The 22,484-nt window shown below is 38.2% G+C and overlaps 1 protein-coding gene across 1 annotated transcript in view; it reads left to right on the plus strand.

The window, feature by feature from the left end:
* The window catches only part of LOC308679046 (receptor-type tyrosine-protein phosphatase N2-like), a gene marked incomplete at its 5' end in the record, with an annotated part of 141,992 nt that overhangs the window by 79,529 nt on the left and 39,979 nt on the right, over positions 1 to 22,484 (plus strand). Inside the window, 3 exons of the mRNA XM_081346281.1 lie at positions 366 to 443; positions 10,745 to 10,864; positions 17,673 to 17,839. Coding sequence (XP_081202407.1) covers positions 366 to 443; positions 10,745 to 10,864; positions 17,673 to 17,839 — 365 coding nt within the window. The remainder of the gene's footprint in view (positions 1 to 365; positions 444 to 10,744; positions 10,865 to 17,672; positions 17,840 to 22,484) is intronic.

Genomic DNA, 22,484 nt, shown 5'->3' on the forward strand with positions numbered 1-22,484 from the left:
ACTTAAATGTGCCCTGCATTCCAAATGCTCAATACTTAAAAATGTTTAAAGCAGCTTCTATGTTTGCTATGACACTAGCAAACCCTTGAATAAATACATTTTGCCAGCAAATATTCCTTAAATGATCTCATACTGCAAATTTAGAACCTAGATTGTTAATTGCTATGTATCTTAATATTAGACTAATATCACTAATTTATTCAGGAAAAAGTGTTCCTTTGAAAAGAAAGAAATACAGTGTTCCTACTTTTCTTCAAGCAAAAGCATAAAGACTTTTCTTATATAATATAATCCAGAATGTCAGAATTTCATTTTCTCTTGCTGAACATTTTTAATTAGGTTCTCCCCCTCTCCTTTTTTCACAGATGGACCATGATCCTAGAAACCCTGCATATATAGCTGCTCAGGGTGCATTGCCTTCTACTGTCACAGACTTCTGGCAGGTAAATTTACTATTGACCTTTTTGCAAATTCCATTTGCAAAACTTTGTATTTAAACATGTATTTAAATGTTCATAATAATGTGAAATATATATATATATATATATTAAGTTAGAAGGGACCTTGGAGGTCATCTAGTCCAACCCCCTGCTCAGGCAAGAAACCCTATATCATTTCAGACAAGTGGTTGGCCAGCCTCTTCTTAAAAACTTCCAGTGTTGGAGCATTCACCACTTCTAGAGGCAGGTTGTTCCACTGGTTAATTGTTCTAACTGTCAGGAAGTTTCTCCTTAGTTCCAGGTTGCTTCTCTCCTTGACTATTTTCCATCCGTTGCTTCTTGTCCTGCTTTCAGGTGCTTTGGAGAATAGCATGATTCCCTCTTCTTTGTGGCAGCCCCTGAGATATTGGAACACTGCTATCATGTCACCCCTCACCCTTCTCTTCATTAAACTAGACATACCCAATTCCAGCAACCGTTCCCTATATGTTTTAGCCTCCAGTCCCCCAATCATCTTTGTTGCTCTTCTCTGTACTCTTTCTAGAGTCTCAACATCTTTTTTACATCGTGGTGACCAAAACTGGATGCAGTATTCTAGGTGTGGCCTTACCAAGGCATTGTAAAGTGGTATTAGTACCTCACGCGATCTTGATTCTATCCCTCTGTTAATTATATATATATAATGTGATTGTATATTTACATAATTTTACTTCAGAATATTCTGTATTGATATGGAGGAAGGAAATTATCAGATCAAACTATGTCCTCCCTGGTCAAAATCAAATTCTTTCTAAATACCGTATGTGTGATTCATTTATTGCAATTATTATGTGATATTTTGAAGCAAAGTTAGCCACAGATGTATGAAATAAACAGAAAAATATTTAAACTGCCATTTGAGATATCTGATCCTAGCATGAGTGATGGAACTAAGTCAGAAGAATGGACACAACAGGATATCCGAAGAAAAGTTTGCTCAAAGTTTTATTTATTTATTCAATTTATATGCTTCCCAACTCATTCTGAAAAGCAACTCTAGGCAGCATATAAATTTAGTTTTATCCTTGTGGGGAAAAAAAATGAGGATACAGGTGTCCTCATGTAACACAGTAATTAGGATCAGCAATTCCATCGATAGAAAACAAAGTCATAACAGGCAGTCACATGACCACATCAACCTACAATAACAGTTACACCAGTTTCTGATTGCCATAAATAAATCCTGCAATCTTAAATGGCCCCAACTGACCATTATCTTTATGGTCCCACTGTCCAGCATATGGCTGGGTTTCATGCTGCAAAAAAAGAAAAAAAGAAAAAAGGCAGAAGCAGTCCTTTTGCCAAAAACACTTGGCCAGGACAGGGTTTTGTATTCCAAAAAAGAAAAAGAAAAGAAAAAGCAGCAAAAGCAAAGGGGATCCCAGTGCACTGCAATTCTAGAGTTGCTTTTTTATTTATTTTTATTTATTTATTATATTTTTATACCGCCCTTCTCCCGAAGGACTCGGGGCGGTGTACAGGGCAATAAATATAAAAACAAAATACAAAAGTTAAAAAACGATTAAATATAATGCCTAAATTTAAAATTTAAAACAATAATTAAAAACATATTAAAACCCCCAACCCTAACCCATCAAACCAGGGCTTTTGGCTTTCCCCCACTGCCTCAGGGCAAAGCCCAGCTCCAACCTGACCCAGCAGTTAGGCCAGGCATGTCTTGTCAGTAGCCAGAGCAAGGAGACAGCAAAAGTCAGCTGGGCAAAGAGTGCAGGATGGGAAGGACTTGAAGTGCAGGGTGGCAAGGGCGACTATAGCTCGGATGGGGTGGGGCAGCTGCAGATTCCCAAGGCCTGGCAAGCTTTCCCAGAGCCATGCTGTTTTGCCAACCAGCAAGGCAAATCCTTACCTTACTGAGGCTCATGACTGGAAGCAACCATGCCCAGAATGGAGTATTAATTTAAAGACCTATGATTCTCAGTTAACAAGAACAACGGAAAGTGTGAAGGTTGTGGTTACTAAGCGATGTGGTCGTGTGAGGTCTCACGCTGAAGTCCTTGGTACTTTCTAAGCTTGTTGTTTTCTTACAGCCATTTCATTACCTCACTGGGTAACATCTTCAATGCTAGAAGGGAGTGGGGTTTGCTGTATTGTTTATATATAGTAAAGTGCCCTGTTGGTATTGGTAGGGATGCTGATTTCTTCCTTGATTAGGCTGTTGTTCACTGCTTCCTGATTCGTCTGAGCTAGTAGTTCCTTGATTAGGGTTTATTGCTTGATTATTTGTCTGCTGTTGCTTCTGATGTTAATCCTGGCTTATCTAGCCGTTGATTGCTGGCAAGGAGGTATTCTGATTTTTGCTTTTTAGCTTTTTTATTGTCTCTTTTGAATCATGTGCAAATGTGGCTTATCTCTATGAGCATATTGAGGATTGATTTGACTGAGGGCCTAGCTTTCAGGGGTTCTCTAACATTTTTTGTATTTAGCTAGGTTTGGGATGTTCAGTTTCCCAGTTGAAACTTGGGTTAAGTCTGTCTACACATTGTGAAATCAAGGAGTTTTCATCAGGGTTTTTTTTTTTTTTACTGCTACTTGGTGTTCATAGATTCACTTTACAAGTCTTCTGCCTTTCTGTCTTATAATGCTTATACTGTATGTTATAGATGATTCCTGGTTTCCTTTTTTTCTTGGGCTACTGGAGAAACACGGTTTAACACTATTAAGGTGCTTTGGAGGGCTTTGATTGGTGTGCCACAATGATTCTATATGGTTGTAACAGTCTGCTGGTTGTTTCTATTGTGACTCCCAATTGTGGGTCAAGGACTACCTGTGTACAAAAAGGGTAGAGCTTGTGTCATGAAGCTGCTGTGATCTATGTGACTCTTCTTGTTCCCAATTCCTACCCCACAGTAATCCCTGATTATGAAAATTCAATTTGTAACACATCTGTAGGGTACCATCTTGGATTAGCTGTATTTTTGGACTTTTTATAATCTCAGAAGATATATGAATGTACCTTTTCAGGGATGTAGTCCTAAGAACTAAGAGAACGAGATTTGCAAGCAAATTGGTAGAGTTGAACAGAGTTTTCAGTTATATGTTCCTAATTTATTTTTAGGCGAGAGTTTATAATACACTGCATTTTAAAATAAGAGAAGAAAAGCCTAAGCTTTTTTTTTTTAATTGAGCTTCATCAAGCCTGAACATCACCTGTGCTAGCTGAGTGACGGCTACTAATAGAAAAGAAGGCTGGTATGATCGGTGCTTAAATTCAGAAAAAAAAATGGAAAAGAACATTTTGTACCTTCTTTGATTTAAAGTTACATTTAAGTACATTTTTGCATAGAACATTCCCCCCACCCCCGCCCCAAGGAAAGTGGTTCCTAGTAATTAAATATCTCAAGGAAATGGATATACATGCTTAATACATTCCTTCAGTGAGCCTTGAGTACAGGTGTCAAGGCATCTAGGGAGAGTGCTCTGCTTCACATCTTCTTCCCTTCTACGTTTCCCCACGCCAAGCAAAATGAGTCATTGAGTCTGATATCCATGAAAGAGATTCATAGTCAATGGTGTATTTTCTAATTATATATCAGAACATATATAATGATGTGGCTGGCTTTTTATTTCATTGGGGGGAAAATAAGAAAAAATAAGGTTTTGCCTTTCTGCTTAATTATTTCTAGGTAACTTACAGAGACAGAGGGTGAGTGAATACATTTGGCTTCTTTTATGTGGAGCCTTAGATGCAGTAAAGTCAGGTATTTAGAGAATGGAAGTAGGCAATAGGAAGCATTTTGTTTTGGGGACAGTGCTAATAGGCTACTTTGTTCATTTTAAAAACTAATTTCAGAGGACTAAAAGATTTCACAAATCTTTCACTTCTATAATTGTTCATCTTTTTTTCTTTTTTTTATTCCCTCATTTTGTTTTCTTGAAGTATGTATTCCAGTTGGTCTAGCAAAATAAAATAATTAAATTCTGCTTTTTTTATCTTACTGCATCCCTCTTCCCCGGTGCTTTGATTTGTAGCCAGAATTAATTTGTGTGCCTCACATTCCCTCTTGGCCTAAATAATTGTTCTTGGAGAACAGCAAAATGTGACTTACATATTTTTGTTTTTATCCTCTATTCTTTTATTTGAATTTGATATCTTGTTGGCATACCCACTGTTAAGCCAATTGCCATTGAAACAGTATTCATGTAGTCCTAATCTATTTACTAAACATTTAGAATTATGTTACATGTGAGTTTATAATGAAACATTAAATGAGTGTTTGAAATTTCTAAATAAATAAAAATATAAATTATTATAATCAGAATTCACAGTATTAGTTTAGTTTAACAAAAGACTGAAACCTGAGGCTGAGCCAAACATGTAATCAAGTAGCAGATTTTGCAAAGCATTTAAAATAGATGCTTCATAACCTGGATTAGGACTGAGGTGTAGCATTAAAACAGTCCCATATTTTGTAAATATCACACACATACTTTCAAAGATGTCACTAGTGCTTGTATTTATGTGCATGCACAGCCATCAGTTCAGTGGGACTCACTGAAGCAAAGTGGCAGTACATAAAGCTAACAAAGTTTTCATTCACTTTTTACTACATCTAATTAGAAATGCAAGATATATTGTTGACATTACCTGTGAGTTAAATGAAAATGAAGGAAACAATATGATGTATGATGTATGTCTTATGTTCTTCAAAAATTTTAAAGTAGCCTTAAAGTAAATTTTAAGATAGCCTTAAAATGCTCATCAACATTTGTGTATACTATAATATTTCTTGTCATGGTTTCATTTGGACATTTATCCACTGTGATATTTCACAGTCACAGTTGAGCCCATATTTATATCTGTGGAATAATAAATTACAAATTGGTAATAAGGAGTAAATCTATATAATCCCCCGTATTATAAAATAGGGCATAAACTATGATAGTAGGAATGATTAAATTCAACTTGGCTTAACGAACACCATAAAATTTAGCTTTTCTAAGTGCTTGAATTTGAGCATCCATAATGTTATGAAAAATTATTTCTTATCTGAACATGTTGAAAAACTCAATTGTTTATTAAGTATGAAGTTCAAATTTATATTTGAAAATCATATTCTAGGGAAATTAAATAAAAAAATTGCAACATCAATACTTGCCTACATTACTTTAACAGTTTAAATCAGTAAATGGGTGGTGACAAAACATACAAATCACAAACACCAAGTAATATTACCCACTTTTAGGGTACTAGTTGGCAATAGTTCTAATTAAGGTGACTCAGATTTTGAACTCAGTAGAGAACATCACATATATCCAAGAGTTGTTTGGGCTCTAATCCTGTTAACATTCTGTCATTCTAAAATGGTTGTTTTTTCCCCACATATAGAGAGAGTCTAAGATACAATTTATTTATTTATTTATTATTGGGACTTATATGCCGCCCTATCTCCTGAGGGACTCAGGGCAGCTAACAACAATAACATACAATAATACAGAAGTTAAAAGAAAATTAAATTAATGGCCCCTGTAGAATAATGCCATTTTCAAATAAATAATCCCAAAGGTATAATAAGGAGGCTATAACTTGTTTCTGTTTTGGATTTATTTTTTAAGGGCTAAAAGGAAAAAAAATTACTGAACATGATGGATAAGAGTTTAAGCATAACATTTCATATTGTTGCCCTAAAAAATGAATGATTGTGAGAGTGCTTCAGATAATGGAATCCAAAAGATTATTTTTTCTGCTTATGTTACCTCTCAAAACAGTTAAATTATAAATGTAATAAATAAACCCTCTAAATTATCAGTGGCTAGCAAAGAATTGAATGGGGTTATTTGCAACAATCAAAGAAATACATGTTATTATTACTACATAACTTATTATTACATAAGTTATTATTACTCAAATAATAACTCAAGGAAATAGGCTAAGAGATCATTCTGCTTTAAGCATGGGAGACTTATAGGCAGCAAAATGTTACATATAATTGTAATGGAAGTCAAGGAATTCACAAAATTAACTTTGAGTGTCAGCTACCTAATACAATGGCATATAAGAAATACACTCCAGGGTAATTTGAAAATTGTTTAAATTAACTTCATTTGATTTATGCTCAAAGGAAATTTTAAGAGATTTAAGGCAGCTTCTCTAATGAAATATTTTATTTTTTTAGCCAATAAGAAGGGTTGCCAAACTGTAAGAATTCCTTTTCCTTTCTGTGAATACGTAGGCTTGTATAATAATACACTTGGGTAACACAAGCAATTGCTCGATGATTAGTTTATGACCAAGATCATTGTGCTTTTATTGCACTCATAAAAACAGTGTTTCTCCTCATTTTTGTAATGACTTCATTGAGCTGCTGTATCTTCTAAAGGCATATTAAATTGTCACATGATGGAAAAGCCAACTACTCTGTCCAATGTTTTGTATGTGCATATGTTTAGCACTAATAGCTTAAGAGTAAGGTGTATAGTTTAGAATTCTTTGAAGTGTATAAATTAATGGACCTGGGTATAGTTTTCGAAAATTTTAGTGTTCCATTTTTATGCAGTTAGTATTGGTTATGAAGGGAAAAATCTGATTCTAATACACTATTTACTGCTGAGCATGGAACATACTCATTTACCAAATTTATGTAACCATGCATCTCACAAAAAAGCATCTCTAAGTGGTGCACAATAAAAACAATAGTAAAATCAAAATATTAAAACAATTAAAAGACATCAGCAGTATTATTAACAGCAAGATAGTAGAAAAACTAGATGCTAAAAATAATGCAACCATCTTGATTAGATTATGTTTTTCTTGAAATCTCCAATACTGCTGACACAGTCATATTTTGAAAGACTTCCAGAAGGATATCAAGAATAGGGCCAATCTCACATCAGGAAGATGTTGCACAGTGCAGGCAGAAAAGACTCATCATCTGTTTCTCACTAGATGAAATTGTTTTGTAGACAGGACTCAAGCACACACCTTAAACTAGGGGATGGGCAGATATAATGAGTGGAGGTGGTATCTCAAATAAGTGGGCCCCATGCCTGGAGGGTTTTAAAGGTAAAGGTAAAAAAAATGGAATTTTGAATTGGACCTGTAAGGAAACTAGTAAACAGTGCAGCCTGCAGAGCAGAAGTATAACGAGCCATTCTAGGGGCACGCATAACTGTCATGCTGCATTTTGATGCTGATGCTTTCAAGGACAGCTCGTTGTAGACCACATTACAGTAGATATACTACTGTACAGGAGTGACCAAGCCATGAGTGACTGTGAGGAGAGCCTCCCAGTACAGGAACAGATGAAACTGGAACAGGTGAAACTGGCACACAAAACCATGCAACACAAAAGCCTTCCTAGCCATGGGTGCCACCTGCTCTTTGAGCAAGACTCTCCAGTTTAGAGAATCCCAGATCACACATTGGGTCTGTTTGGGATAATGCAACTCCATCCAGTACCAAAGATAGCATAATCCATGAACTAAAGGTCCACAAAATCCAGAGCCATTTAGTTTGTCAGGGTTCAGCTGAAGCCTTTTGCTCCCCTTGCAGGTCCCCAGGGTCTCCAGGATGTGATATCAACAACCTCACTTGTTCTGTGGGCAGGGGAAGCAAGGGATAGTTGGATATCATCAGCATACCAATGACCTCTCACTTCATAACATACAGTGGCCTCATGTAAATGTTGAATAGGACAGCAAAGAGCTCCAAACTCTGCAGGATCCCACAAAATAGGGGCAGAGAATGTGATAGTTCTCCTCCAATTACCACTGATTGGAACTGAACTGAGGAGAAAGGAGGAAAACCAGCATGATATAGAGCCATCCATCTCCAATCCCCATAGCCAGAACATACCATGGTCAATGGTATCAAAGGCCATTAAGAGGTCAAGAGATCATCTAACAGCGTAACTAATGATTGAGCAGGGGGCTAGGCTAGTAGACCTCCAAGGTTCCTCCCAGCTCTATTCTGATTGATTGACTACTAGAACCTACCTGCATAATACCTCCTTAGCAGTTTTAGATTTAAACAGCAGGTAACTGAGCTCATAGACATAAGGTCTCTGTCCACTTAAGCCTAGCAGGTTCAAACCATTCTCAAATAACAGGGAAAGATTCTGCCCAGGCATTTCCCCAGGATCTACAAAAATGATCCACACTCAGTGGCTGGATTCATTGAGTCAGATATGGAGACATGTTGTGTGAATGTATTAAGCAAGAGGAGGGGGAAATGGATTTAATCTAAATCTGTGTTCAGGCAGTTATGTTCACAGTCACCTGGGTTGTATGAATCCTAAATTCTAGTAAATGGGTAATAGTTAAATCCATACCTCACACCTGTAAAGAAAAGAGATAGAATTGAGAACTGCTATGAAAACCCAATACACCATTGTGAAACTCATAGTGGAGAACCACAGCAACCAGAAGAAGCTGTTCTTAAATATTGATGTGTTGTGTTGCTTAAGCCACACTCACTACTGCTTCCCTGGCAAAGGAGGAAGAAGCAGCCATATCTACATCAGGAAGGGGTTCAAAACGGGAAATATGCTAATCACAATATCCTTATAAGGATTCTACCTCTATTATTATTATTATTATTATTATTATTATTATTATTATTATTATTATTATTATTATTATTATTATTTCGGTTTATATATCGCCCTACTCCCAAAGGACTCAGGGCGGTTTACAAGGCAAAATTTAAAAACAATACAATATAAAATTAAAATTAAATTAAATAAGTCTAGCCCCAAAAAATTAAAATCACAATTTAAAAACATTAAAACCCCTCAGTCCAGACCAGATAGCTCAAAGAGCCAGGTTTTTAGGTCCCAGCAAAATGAACGAAGGTTCGGGGGCAGTCCGGAGTTCCGTTGGCAGTTGATTCCATAGGGCAGGCGCGCCCACAGAGAACGCCCTCCCCCTGGGGATCGCCCGTCGGCAATCCTTGACCGTCGGTACCCTGAGGAGGCCCTCCCTGTGGGAGCGCACAGGACAATGGGAAATTGACGCTGGCAGCAGGTGCTTTGTGAACAAAATCAATGTGTACAAAAAGAGTAGGGTTATGGTCACATTGCCATGGCCACTATGCTTGTTTTGATACAAAAATATATTGTGGATGGGAAAATGTCATCACAAAATGACGCTAGTTCCATACGTTCCTGATGCAAGGGTTTCTGGAAGGCAGGACTGGTGGAACTTGGAACAAATTCTACATGTCTCCAAACATGTCCTTGGGATAGTGTGCTGCCAGATTCAGTGGTATGGAACTATGATTAAGCTAAATAATAGTATGGAGTTATGATTAATGTCTGACTGGGTTAGTATGTTATGTAAGCACAGTCAAAGATTTCAGTAGAATTTTGAAAATCTGTTGCAGAGTTGAAGATAGACAAGATATGTTTCAAAAAAGAAAAAATATTAATTTCAAGCATTGCTAGATTTGTATGCTTTGCTTTTGTTTAATGCTGTCAAGTATTTTAAGCAAAATATTTGTTTTAAAATGTCTGCAAATCAAATGAAATTAAGACAAGTATATCTCTGTGTGGAACAAAAAAGAAACTTTGAATTGAATGTAACCTTTTTATGCTGTTTATCTAAACACTCCATTTTTGTTGTTTACTCTATTTACATCTCAGTGCAATTGCTTACAAACATTTCTATGAATAAATGTGACCCTTTGCACAAAGATCAGTTTCCTTTTCATGAGGTAATTTTATATGCTAATAAAAAGACAGTCAAAATTGCATACAAATATAGCATCAAAGTATGGCATAATAATGTAGAGATGAATGATTATGCAGTTCCTTAAGAATTTGGTGGAGGGTTTTTGTTCAACAACTATCTGAAAACACTGTCTTGGCTTATTTTAGTGCCTTTTTAAATAATATCCTGCAAACCTTTAACTGTCTTTTTTTTCCACTTTAATCTATCAGAATAATTAAATAGTTGAATTTTCCCTGTTTTCATACATTGGTAATAGCTATGTATTTTGAGGAAAATATATAAACTTTACATTATAATGTTTTAATATAAATATAAATATATATTTATATAAATATAAATATATAAATATTTATAAAATTCTTTGGACATTCTTTAATATTTCATGTGAACATACAAGATATGATTCCATTTTATTCAATGATTTGGAAGCAGCTGCACAGAAAAATGTCTAATGAAAATGAAACACGTTTCCTGTGAATGGAATAAATTTCAATTGTGCTTCTGAGTGCAGTAATTACACACGTCATGCAGTAATTAGACACTCATAGTGTAACCATGGTGTCTTTCTTTGTCTGCAGATGGTCTGGGAAAACGGCTGTGTGGTTATTGTCATGCTAACCCCTCTCATGGAAAATGGACTCAAACAGTGTTACCACTATTGGCCAGATGAAGGTTCAAATCTCTACCATATCTATGAGGTATTTAAAGAAAATATCTGCTTGTAAACCTGATAATAAGCATGTGGTTTGGTTTTGTACAGAGGAAAATATTGCTTAATGGAATTGGACATGCAGCCTGAACTAAGGACTACCATAAAATTCGGTTGTGTGATTTTTGAATCATTTCAACTTCATTGAAAATCTTTGTTTGATAGCATGTTCAGCCAAAAAGCAGTTCTGTTCCAATTTTAAGTAAATGTACAAAAGATTTTTAAAGTTTGCTTTTTCTTCCTAAGACTTTAAAATACAAATAAGAAGGGAGTTAATATTTATAATAGTATTCTTAGAAACAAATTTAACAGCTACATAGATTCCACAACATTTCAAAATCTCTATTCTTTTGATAATTAAATTTAGTTTTTTAAAAAAGTTAAACCTATTTACAGACACAGAGAGAGAGAGAGACAGAGAGAGAGAGAGAGAGAGAGACAGAGACAGAGACAGAGACAGAGAGAGAGAGAGAGAGAGAGAGAGAGAGAACTTCAATGCCCCAAGAAGAGATTGCTTTGATGTAGTTACAATAACTTCCTTTGCAAAACAAATTGGAGCAAATTTTTGCTGCCAAGATTTGTAATCATAAGCTAAAAATACTGTCTAATTTTGGTGCTAGATTGGGATGAGTATAAATTCTAAAGGAATAAGCAACTTTATAATCATCACGTTTGTTGATCTGTACATCATCCTTAGGCAGCAAGAAAAGCTTGATTGTTCCGTCTATTTTTCAGTTTAACTATAAAGGATTTCTATTTATTTTTTTTACATTTTTAAAAGTATTTCATCTGACCACTGTTTGCAGTATATGGGTGATTAGATCACCTGCAGATTTTGTTCTCTATACAACACATTATTACTACTGTATTTAATATAACACAGAATGTTATTTCTTATTTTTGGTGATTATGTTGCAAAGAATGCAGGATAAATAATAAGTGAAATTCTAGTCATTTTATATATGTCATTTTACATATATACCGTATATACTTGAGTATAAGCCGAATTTTTCAGCCCACTTTTTGGGCTGAAAAATTCCACTTCGGCTTATACTCCAGTCAACAAAAAAACTTACCGAGGACTTGTGCGCGGCCGAGGCTTTGGTGCTTCCGGGATCGCGCACACCTCTCCCAAGCCACCGCCGTGCGGAGACCTGCCGAAGTTTGGGGAGGTTTGGGGAGGTGCATGCGCACCTCCCCAAACCTCCCCAAACGTCGGCAGGTCTCCGGACCTCCGCGCCCTGCCTGCCTGCTTCTTTCCGCAGCGGAAAGAAGCAGGCAGGCAGGGCGCGGAGGAACGGAGACCTGCCGACGTTTGGGGAGGTTTGGGTGCCCGCAGCGGAAAGAAGCAGGCAGGCAGGGTGCGGAGGAACGGAGACCTGCCGACGTTAGGGGAGGTTTGGGCGCCTCCCCAAACCTCCCCAAACGTCGGCAGGTCTCCGGACCTCCGCGCCCTGCCTGCCTGCTTCTTTCCGGAGACCTGCCGACGTTTGGGGAGGCGCCCAAACCTCCCCAAACATCGGCAGGTCTCCGGAAAGAAGCAGGCAGGCAGGGCGCGGAGGTCCGGAGACCTGCCGACGTTTGGGGAGGTTTGGGGAGGTGTGCGCGCACCTCCCCAAACCTCCCCAAACTTCGGCAGGTCTCCGGACGGCGGCGGCTTGGGAGAGGTGCGCGCGATCCTGGAAGCACCGAAGCCTCGGCCGCGCGCAAGTCCTCGGTAAGCTCCGGGCGGTCACTTGCTTCGCGTCTCCTGAGGGAAGGGGGGGCGACTGGAGCGGGCGTGTTTCCTCGCCTGCTGGGCGCCGCGATTTGCTCGGGGAATGCGCGGGCCCCGAATGGCAGCGTGGAGCGAGGAAGCGGACAGCCAGGGCTTCCCCGAGAGCCGCGGCCACACAGGGTATTCCTGTGTATTCAGGCTTGCAAAATGGCGGATCGAGCCTCTGCAGAGGCTTGCAGAGCGCGGATCCAGCCTCCGCCGGCGGCGGAGGCTTGCAGAACGGTGGATCGGCTTATACTCGAGTCAATAACTTTTTCCAGTTTTGGGGGGTGAAATTGGGGGGTCTCGGCTTATACTCGAGTCGGCTTATACTCAAGTATATACCGTATATGTCTTAGCTATCGAATACAACAGTATTTCCTCTTACTCCACTCTGCCTGAGCTAGCATTATCTTTGCACATGAAGAAAACGCAAACCCATTGCTGGGTCTTATACTGCTAAAATTTGAGGGGTAGGGAGGGAACAGGAATTTGTCTTGAGGGTAGCACATTTTTTCCCCTATTTCTACTTTTATAAGGTTTTCAGGGAGCTATGGTTTAAAATTTAGGCCATTCTTCCATTCCTCTCAGCTTTATTTCTTTACTAGAAGAGGAAGATTGACGTAAACAGAATTAATAAATGAATAAGAGTTTATGCTTAAAACAAATTCACTTAGTGACTTATTTGTGGATGATTTCCTTACTGATAATCCCAATTAACAATGACATGCAAAGCGACTCAAAGTTATGACAGGGCTGAAGGAGTGGTATTCACAATTGGTCCTTAAAGTTGTAGTAATCCTAGCAACTCCACAGTTATGTAATTGTGATCTGGGCATTACTTATGACAGTTGCAGCATTTGCAATAATGGTGAATATCTGTAGCTCAGATGTAGGATGAGGGTGAAGGTTGGTTTTCTGAGCTTGAGTGTTGGTTTTTGCACATTTCATTACCAGGCTAGGTAACACCTTCAGCGGCATTTTGTGGATGTCTGTGTCAGTGTTCTACTTATATAAGGGCTTCAGGTGTGGCAGTGTCAAGTGAGGGTCTTGTGATGGGCCAGGTGTGAGTCATCAGAGAGAGGCTTGTGATGGGGAGGTACGTCAGGTCAGGTCAACAAATTGCATATGTTGGCAATTTGATCTCTAGTTCCTCTGCCTCTTCGAAATCCTGCCTGTACTTCAGGTAGTTCTCAATTCACATACTGCTGGAGTCTAGCTTGTAAGATTTTAAGCATAACTTTACTAGCATGTGAAATGAGTGAAATGGTGTGATAGTTTGAACATTCTTTGGCACTGCCTTTCTTTGGAATTGGAATGTAAACTGATCTTTTCCAATCCTGCGGCCACTGTTGAGTTTTCCACATTTGCTGGCAAATTGAGTGTAGCACTTTTACTGCATTGTCTTTTAAGATTTTGAATAGCTCAGCTGGAATATTGTCACCTCCACTAGCTCTGTTGTTGCTCAGCTTTCCTAAGGCCCACTTTACTTCACATTCTAGTTAGGATGAGGTGAGCACCTCATTGTGGTTATCAGGGACATTAAGCTCGTTCTTATATAGCTCTTCCGTGTAATTTTGCCACCTCTTTTTAATCTTTTCTGCCTCTGTTAGGTCCCTGCCATATTATTATTATTATTATTATTATTATTATTATTATTATTATTATTATTATTATTATTATTATTATTATTATTATTATTATTATTATTATTATTGAACTTATATACCGCCCTTCTCCCGTAGGACCCAGGGCGGTTCATAAGGCAATTAAAACAACATTACAATACAAACAGTTAATAACAATTAAAATAGATTAAATTATCCTTGATTAAAAATCTAAAACCACTATAACTCTGATTTAAAAACCCAATTACAATAAGTTAAAAATTAAAAATTCTCAGTCCTGGCCGGAAAGCTCAAAGAGCCAGGTCTTCAGGTCCCGACAGAACGAACAAAAATCAGGGGCAGTCCTGAGCTCTACAGGTAACTGGTTCTAAAGAGCAGGCATGCCCACAGAGAAGGCCCTCCCCCTGGGTGTTGCCTGCCGGCAATCCTTTGCTGGTGGCACCCTGAGAAGGCCCTCCCTGTGGGAGCGCACAGGACGAAGGGAACTTGATGCCAGCAGCAGGTGTTCCCTCAGATATCCCGGACCCAAGCCATTTAGGGCTTTATAGGTCATCACCAGCACCTTGGATCTCACCCGGAGGGCAACCGGAAGCCAATGCAGCTCGCGGAGCAGAGGTGTTACATGGGAGTATCGGGAAGCCCCCATCACAACTCGCGCGGCTGCATTCTGCACCAGCTGAAGCCTCCGAGTGGTCCTCAAGGGCAGCCCCATGTAGAGAGCGTTGCAGTAGTCTAACCGGGAGGTCACGAGTGCATGAGTGACTGTGCGCAAGGCATCTCGGTCCAGATAGGGCCGCAACTGGCGCACCAGGCGGACCTGGGCAAAAGCCCCCCCGGTCACGGCTCCTATATGATCTTAAAGACTGAGCCGCGAGTCCAGGAGGACACCTAAGTTGCGAGCCCTATCGACGGGGGTAACACCTCACCCCCCATCATTAAAAATGGAATAGAATGGTTCACTCGAGATGCCTGTACGCACAGCCACTTAGTCTTGGCAGGATTGAGTTGGAGCCTGTTTCTCCCCATCCAAACCCGAACCGCCTCCAGGCAACGGAACATCATGTCGAGGGCATCACTGAGTTGGTTTGGGGTGGAAAGAAAAAGTTGGGTATCATCGGCGTACTGATGATACCCCACCCCAAAACCACAAATGATCTCACCCAGCGGCTTCATATAGATATTGAACAGGAGGGGAGAGAGGACCGACCCCTGAGGAACTCCACAAACGAGAGACCTCGGGGCGGACCTCTGCCCTCCCGTCAACACCGACTGCGAACGGCCCAAGAGGTAGGAGGAGAACCACCATAAAACAGTGCCCCCCACTCCCAACCCCCTGAGACGTCGCAGCAGGATACCATGGTCGATGGTATCAAAAGCCGCTGAGAGATCTAATAGGACTAGGACAGAGGAACAACCCCTGTCCCGAGCCCGCCAGAGATCATTCATCAGTGCGACCAATGCCGTCTCCGTGCTGTACCCAGGCCTGAAACCCGATTGGTACGGATCAAGATAATCAGTTTCCTCCAGGAACAGAGAAAGCTGATGCACCACCACACTCTCAACAACCTTCGCTAAAAAGCGAAGGTTGGAGACCGGACGAAAGTTATTCAAAATAGCTGGATCCAGGGCAGGCTTCTTGAGAAGGGGTCTCACCACTGCTTCCTTCAAGGCGGCGGGAAAGACCCTCACTCAAAGAAGCAGATATCACTGCCTGGAACCAGCCTTGTGTCTCCTCCCGAGCTGAATAAACCAGCCAGGAAGGGCACGGGTCCAATAAACAGGTGGTAGAGCTCAGCCTCCCCATAATCCTGTCCACAGGATCAAACTCAGTCCAGATAATACTCTCAAGACCACTCGATTCCTCCCCATCAGACTCTGCCCAGTCAGAGTCTAAACCGGTCCGAATCTGAGCGATTTTGTCCGCAAGATGCTGGCTAAACTCCTCGGCCCGCCCCTGCAAGGGCTCCTCCCTCACCTCCTGAGAAAGGAGGGAACGAGTTACCCTAAACAGGGCGGCCGGGCGGTTATCTGCGGACGCAATGAGGGATGCGATTTTGGTCCTTTATCATGCCCATTTTTGCATGAAACGTTCCCTTCATCTCTCCAATTTTCTTGAAGAGATCTCTGGTCCTCCCTATTGTTTTCTTCTATTTCTTTGCACTGTTCATTTAAGAAGGCATTCTTATCGCTTCTAGATATTCTCTGGAATTCTGCATTCAATTGGGTGTATCTTTCTTTTTCTCCCTTGCCTTTTGCTTCCCTCCTTAGCTATTTGCAAAGCTTCCTCAGACAGCCATTTTGCTTTCTTGCATTTCTTTTTCTTTGGGATGGTTTTAGTTGCTACCTCTTGTACAATGTTGCGAACCTCCATCCATAGTTCTTCAGGTACTCTTTCTATCAGATCTAATTCCTTAAGTCTATTTGTCACCTCTACTGTATATTCATCAGGGATATGATTTAGTTCATACCTGAGTGGCCTGGTGCTTTCCCCTTCTTTCTTCAGTTTAAGCCTAAATTTTGCAATGAGAAGCTCATGGCCTGAGCCACAGTCAGCTCCTGGTCTTGTTTTTACTGACTGTATAGAGCTTCTCCATCTTTGGCTGCAGAGCACATAGTCAATCTGATTTCTGTGTTGACCGTCTGGTGATGTCCATGTGTAGAGCTGTCTCTTGGGTTGTTGAAAAAGTGTATTTGCTATGACCATCGTATTCTCTTGACAAAATTCTATCAGCCTGTGCCCTGCTTCATTTTGTACTCCAAGGCCAAACTTGCCTGTTATTCCGGTTATCTTTTGGCTTCCTACTTTAGCATTCCAATCCCCCATGATGATTAGCACATCATTTTTTGGTGTTAGTTCTATAAGGTGCTGTAGTGCTTCATAGAACCGGTCAATTTCATCCTCTTCAGCACTGGTGGTTGGGGCATAGACTTGGACTACTGTGATATTGAATGGTTTGCCTTGGATTCGAACTGAGATCATTCTGTCATTTTGGGGATTGTATCCCAGTATTGTTTTTCATGCTCTTTTATTGACTATGAAGGCTACTCCATTTCTTCTGAGAGATTCTTGCCCACAGTAGTATACCTGATAGTCATTTGAATTAAATTCACCCATTCCTGTCCATTTTAGTTCACTGATTTCTATATTGCCAGTAAAATGATAACTCTTATATGCCCAATATTTAACTTCTGCAGCAATCACCATATAAAATATAGTGTATTAGCAAAAGGTATATTCTTTTAATTAGAGTAAATAATCAGAAATATTTTTTTTAATTCCCAGAAAATCCCTGACATAGTGTACTGGTTTTTGAAACATTTTCAGTCATGCCCCAATTAAGTTCACATAACATTTTACATTTTTAGTTATATTCTACAGTTGACTCAGTTTTGCACTTTTTATGTTACAATAGGTAAATCTGGTCTCTGAACACATCTGGTGTGAAGACTTCCTTGTAAGAAGTTTTTACTTGAAAAATCTTCAAAGCAATGAGACTCGGACAGTAACCCAGTTCCATTATCTTACCTGGCATGATCAACAAGTTCCTGCATCCACAAGATCCCTTCTGGATTTTCGCAGGTACAGTAGAAATAATTATTTAATTCCCAAGCTAAAGAATACAGCAGTTATAAGAACTGTGCACTGCCTGAAAATAATCTAAGCAATTTGTACTAGATGATGAGGCAGATGCAAGGCTATCATGGACTTACTTGTAACATATAATACATATGTATTGTGGCTAGGGAATTTTAATATATTGTTCTTTCTCCCATGCCAAAATAGTCTGTTTCCTAGGGTTTCACACAGTAAAATGTGGCATACAGAATGATCCACTTAATATCACAGTTCTAAACCTAGTCAGCCAGTATTTTGAATATCAACTGCTTCTAAAAGATGTATGGACTTCAACTCCCAGAATTCTCCAGCCAACTAAGCTGGCTGGGTAATTCTGGGATTTGAAATCCACACATCTTCAAATTGTCACGCTTGAGAAACATTTCTATAGATATAATCATGCAAATAGCCAGCATTCCCAATATAAGTAATTAAATTGCTTATTATGACTTTTAACATCATAATTAATGCACTTGAAAAAATCTAAACCAACAATTCCATATAAGTACAAGGTGTTTCTTTTCTTTAAATAGGCATGTACAACAAGCATATTAGGTGGAGATATTTCTATATGTCATGCCAATAAACTGAAGCTACTATATTTGTCTTGAGGTAAAACTCACTTTTCATATTGCAAAGTCATATTGTTCTATTTTTCTAGACATTCAGCAACTTCAGCTCTAATATACTTTTTTGTATTTAGAATAATCAAAGCACAGCTAAGATGGACTGGGGCCTAATGGAGATGCAAAAGTTTTTTATTTTGAAGCAGATTGACAGATGACTACTTAAACATCATCCAGTTCTATACTCCTAGGCTGAATTTCCATAGATCAGAAAAAAGCTATTCGCAGAACCTTTCTATACAAGTCTGCCCAATTTAACCTCTTTACCTGCTCTCAAAACAGATCCAAAGCTCTTGATTGCACTGATCTATGTATTCAAGCTCGTGGTAATGCAGAGATATATCATTAATCACCTTCTCCCACATGTAATCACTTAGTGTCCCCACCCCCCCATGTTTTGTTGGTTATTTTAATGATATTTAAATTCTTTTTCATTTGTTTTAAAGTGATTGAGAAAATAGTTTGGGATAATGGATTAGAATTTCTTTCTTTATATCTCAATGCTTTAAATAATTTCTGGATCTCTTATCTGTGTCTAAGCACTCCCCTTCCACTAGAAATCAGTTTTAAGGTTCCTTGAAATGTTATCTAGTCAAATTCATTGAAATGCCACAATGGTTCATTGAAAAATGCAAATTTCAGTACATTATATTGAAATGTGCAAGTTTCAATATGTTATATTGAAGTTCCTCCAAATAATGCTGTTAGCATTAAAATAAACGTATAACATGTTGAATTAGCACTTTGTAAACATTATTATGTTGTACATCAAAATACATAGTGATTAATAAAATCTATATAAACAATACATAGTACTTGATCCATATTACAATAATTTAATTATTTATATCAATGAGCAGTCTTAAGATCATCACAGAGAAGCTCTATGTGGTGGCTAGGAATCCTCAGTGACTTGAGGGCCCCATCAATCAAAGTCTTGAGAAATTTTTCAAACAGTTCTAGATAATATCTAAACTTGATTATTAATTTGGAATCAATTCACAGTCATTCTGCTATACATTTCTTGTAGTATAGCAACTATCTTCTGTTGCTGTTTTCCATGTATTCATTTTCCAGTCAACAGACATTTGCCAACTAATAGTCTGTACTTATCTATAAGCAGAATACTAGCCCTAAGATATGGCTAAAATTGCTTGTTACTGCTGTGCCTAAGAGTAAAATCCACAAGCCTTATGCGAGGTTCTTGCGAGTGTAATGAAATTGTGAAGGAATAAAAGAGTGACTTGAAGAAATCCATCTGGATTTAAAAGAAAAAAATACAAGTAAGCTATTAAAAGTTTTATGAATATGCATCTTATCAGACAACCAAGTGTATACTTTCAGTAAAATTGATTTATTTTTATGTTCATTACAAATTATCCACAAGGGTTTGGGGATGAGTTCTGTTTTGTTTTTAAATTATAATTCTATTACCTTATAAAAGACAAAACAGATGAAATACTGCTTTGTGTGCCAAAAGCAATTTTGAGAAAAATTAATATTAATTTCTCATCAATCTTAATTTTCTTTCCTTAGTAGAATTGATTTTACAGTTAATGTCTTAACTATTTTAATATGTTATTATTCCACACTCTTGGAAAAATTAACGCCTTAGAAGAGAACTAGATTCTTAAATTAATCTTACAAAATGCAACCCCACCTCGTCCCTTACTTTTGAGGTGGTTTGATTTCCCTTTAACCTGTTCATGTTTACTTTTAAGTATATTCTACATGCACGTACATAGAGATATTTAATATAGATAACCCATTCCCTAGTACCATAATTCATCACTGAGAAAAATTTGCCCCAGAGTCTTCAGAACTATGCATTTGTTTTGTTGTTTTTTTATTTTTAATTAAACAGATTCTGTTAGACTATGAAAACAACTACTTTGTGCTTTTTTTGTTCCTGCTTGCTAAAGGCTATTGTGTTGAATAGGTTGTAATTTGTTGAATAGATGAATTAAAGCTAAGGGATTAAAAGCTCTTCACTGTTTGAAATATTGTGCTCTCAAATATTGATGAATGAAGGAAGATTCTTCTTCCCTCAGTAAGCTTAAACTGCTCAGGCAGAATGCAGTGTTTGAAAGGTGAAGCTGCTCCTTCTCAAAATACTGGTCAGTTTAACGGTTCCAGAATCCTAATTTCATTTTGAACAATAGACTTAAGCTTTTTAACTCTGGACCAGCTTGTTAGTCATGCACTGATAGTATGTAATTAAATATTTCTTGAGCCCAGAGGGAGCGCATTTACACTTTAAAGAGACACTGCTAAGCTAAAAGATAATTAGCATCACACGTGAGGGCTTTGCTTAAAATATATATTATGCTATCATTGCTTGCTGTGTGCAATGGCATTTATTAATACTGCTCACTTTAAAAACGGTCAAATTCTTATTTTGCCAGCTAATTAGCAGTTGCCAGTGTCATTTTTGTGATGTTGCAGCTAGTAATATAAGCCCAGTTGCATAGTCACAAAAGTGATCATTGGAAACTGTAACTGCTGCAGGGACATTATGGGAAACCCCTTTTCTGAGCCTCTAAGGACCTTTGACCTTTGGTTGCTGATGGTTTGCATGGTAATTCTTTTTTAGGGTTGGTTTGTATGACTAATCATTTTTTCCTAGTCAATTCTTCATCTCTCTGTCTATGTATGTATATATTTTATTAAAATAATACTAAATTCAGGGCTTTATACATTTTAAAGGGACATGAAAGAACTAAATTTGAAGGAAAAAACACTGCTTTTATAATCAAAACGTTACAATCAGTAAAATTCATTTGAAGCCATTATTTCCATGTGCTTTTTGATATATGTCATGATTCAGATATTTGAAAAGATAGCATTACAATTTTAAAACTAAGATACATATAATTAACCAGATAGCCAGCATTTTGGCAACTAAATAAGGCAAACAGAAATTAATGGATAAGTTGAATTATGGGGAACACAAATGTGAAAAAAATATTAAAGCCTCAAGCTATTTTCAGAAATAAAGCTGTTCAAATCTGAGTTGATGAACGCTTTACTTCATTTGCTGCAATGAAATAGAAAGAAGATATATAGTCTCAAACTATTTCAGAGTGATCTAGAAACACCCTTTGTGTATTCAGTGCAAACTTAACTTACTGGAACAGTACAATTACTTTCTTTGTATGCCAAGGATAACAAGTGTAAATGGATTGCCAATTGGAAAATGAAGCCTTTTATGGCCATGTGTATGTGTGTGTGTATAATATATATGTTTGTGTGTGTGTATATGTGTTGTGTGTGTGTGTGTATTTAGTGTTAGATAATGCCTGTCCTTTAATGTGCAATTCAGTTATTTACTCTGTTGTATTATTCCATTAGACCAAACACTTTTACATAATAAGCCTTAGGCCCTTTCCACCTGCCTGGCTAAAGCCCCTTCTATACAGTTATCTTCTGCAGCTGAGCTAATTAACTTTTGACTCAGCTCCATTTTGCTTTTAGCATTGCAAAGACAGTTTTACACTACAAAAGGCTGGAGCTGCAGGGCAGAAAATTTTCCATTGATGGAAATTCTCACCATGTCCCGGTCCCTCCCTGATGAAGTTCAGGTGTGTCTCCTTGCCATCATGTTATCAGCCTTTTGCAGTGAAAACAATGGCATAGTCAGGTGCCAGTTTTGTTCTCCCCCATTAGTCATTTTAAAGAAATGCTGGGTGGCTTATAAGAAATGGTTAAATATTGTGGGGAAAAAATCTGAAAAAGAATGCTTCCCATGCAACATGCAAGTATTTCTGAGGATTGGATGGGTAGTATTATCGACTATAGCTTTGGTGCAGGTATCATGCTGCCTGATTTTCCTGCTAAGGATTTCTGTCTTTAATTCTATTATTTAAAACCTGGTCTAATTCAAGAATTTATTTTATAATACTGTGCTTAGAGAAACTGTTCTCCATGGTCTCTTATAAAAAGAGAAGATCTTAGGAAGACTGTGCACTAAAAAGATATTAAAT

The sequence above is a fragment of the Vipera berus genome (genome assembly GCF_964194415.1).
Source record: "Vipera berus genome assembly, chromosome: Z".
Lineage (NCBI taxonomy): Eukaryota > Metazoa > Chordata > Lepidosauria > Squamata > Viperidae > Vipera > Vipera berus.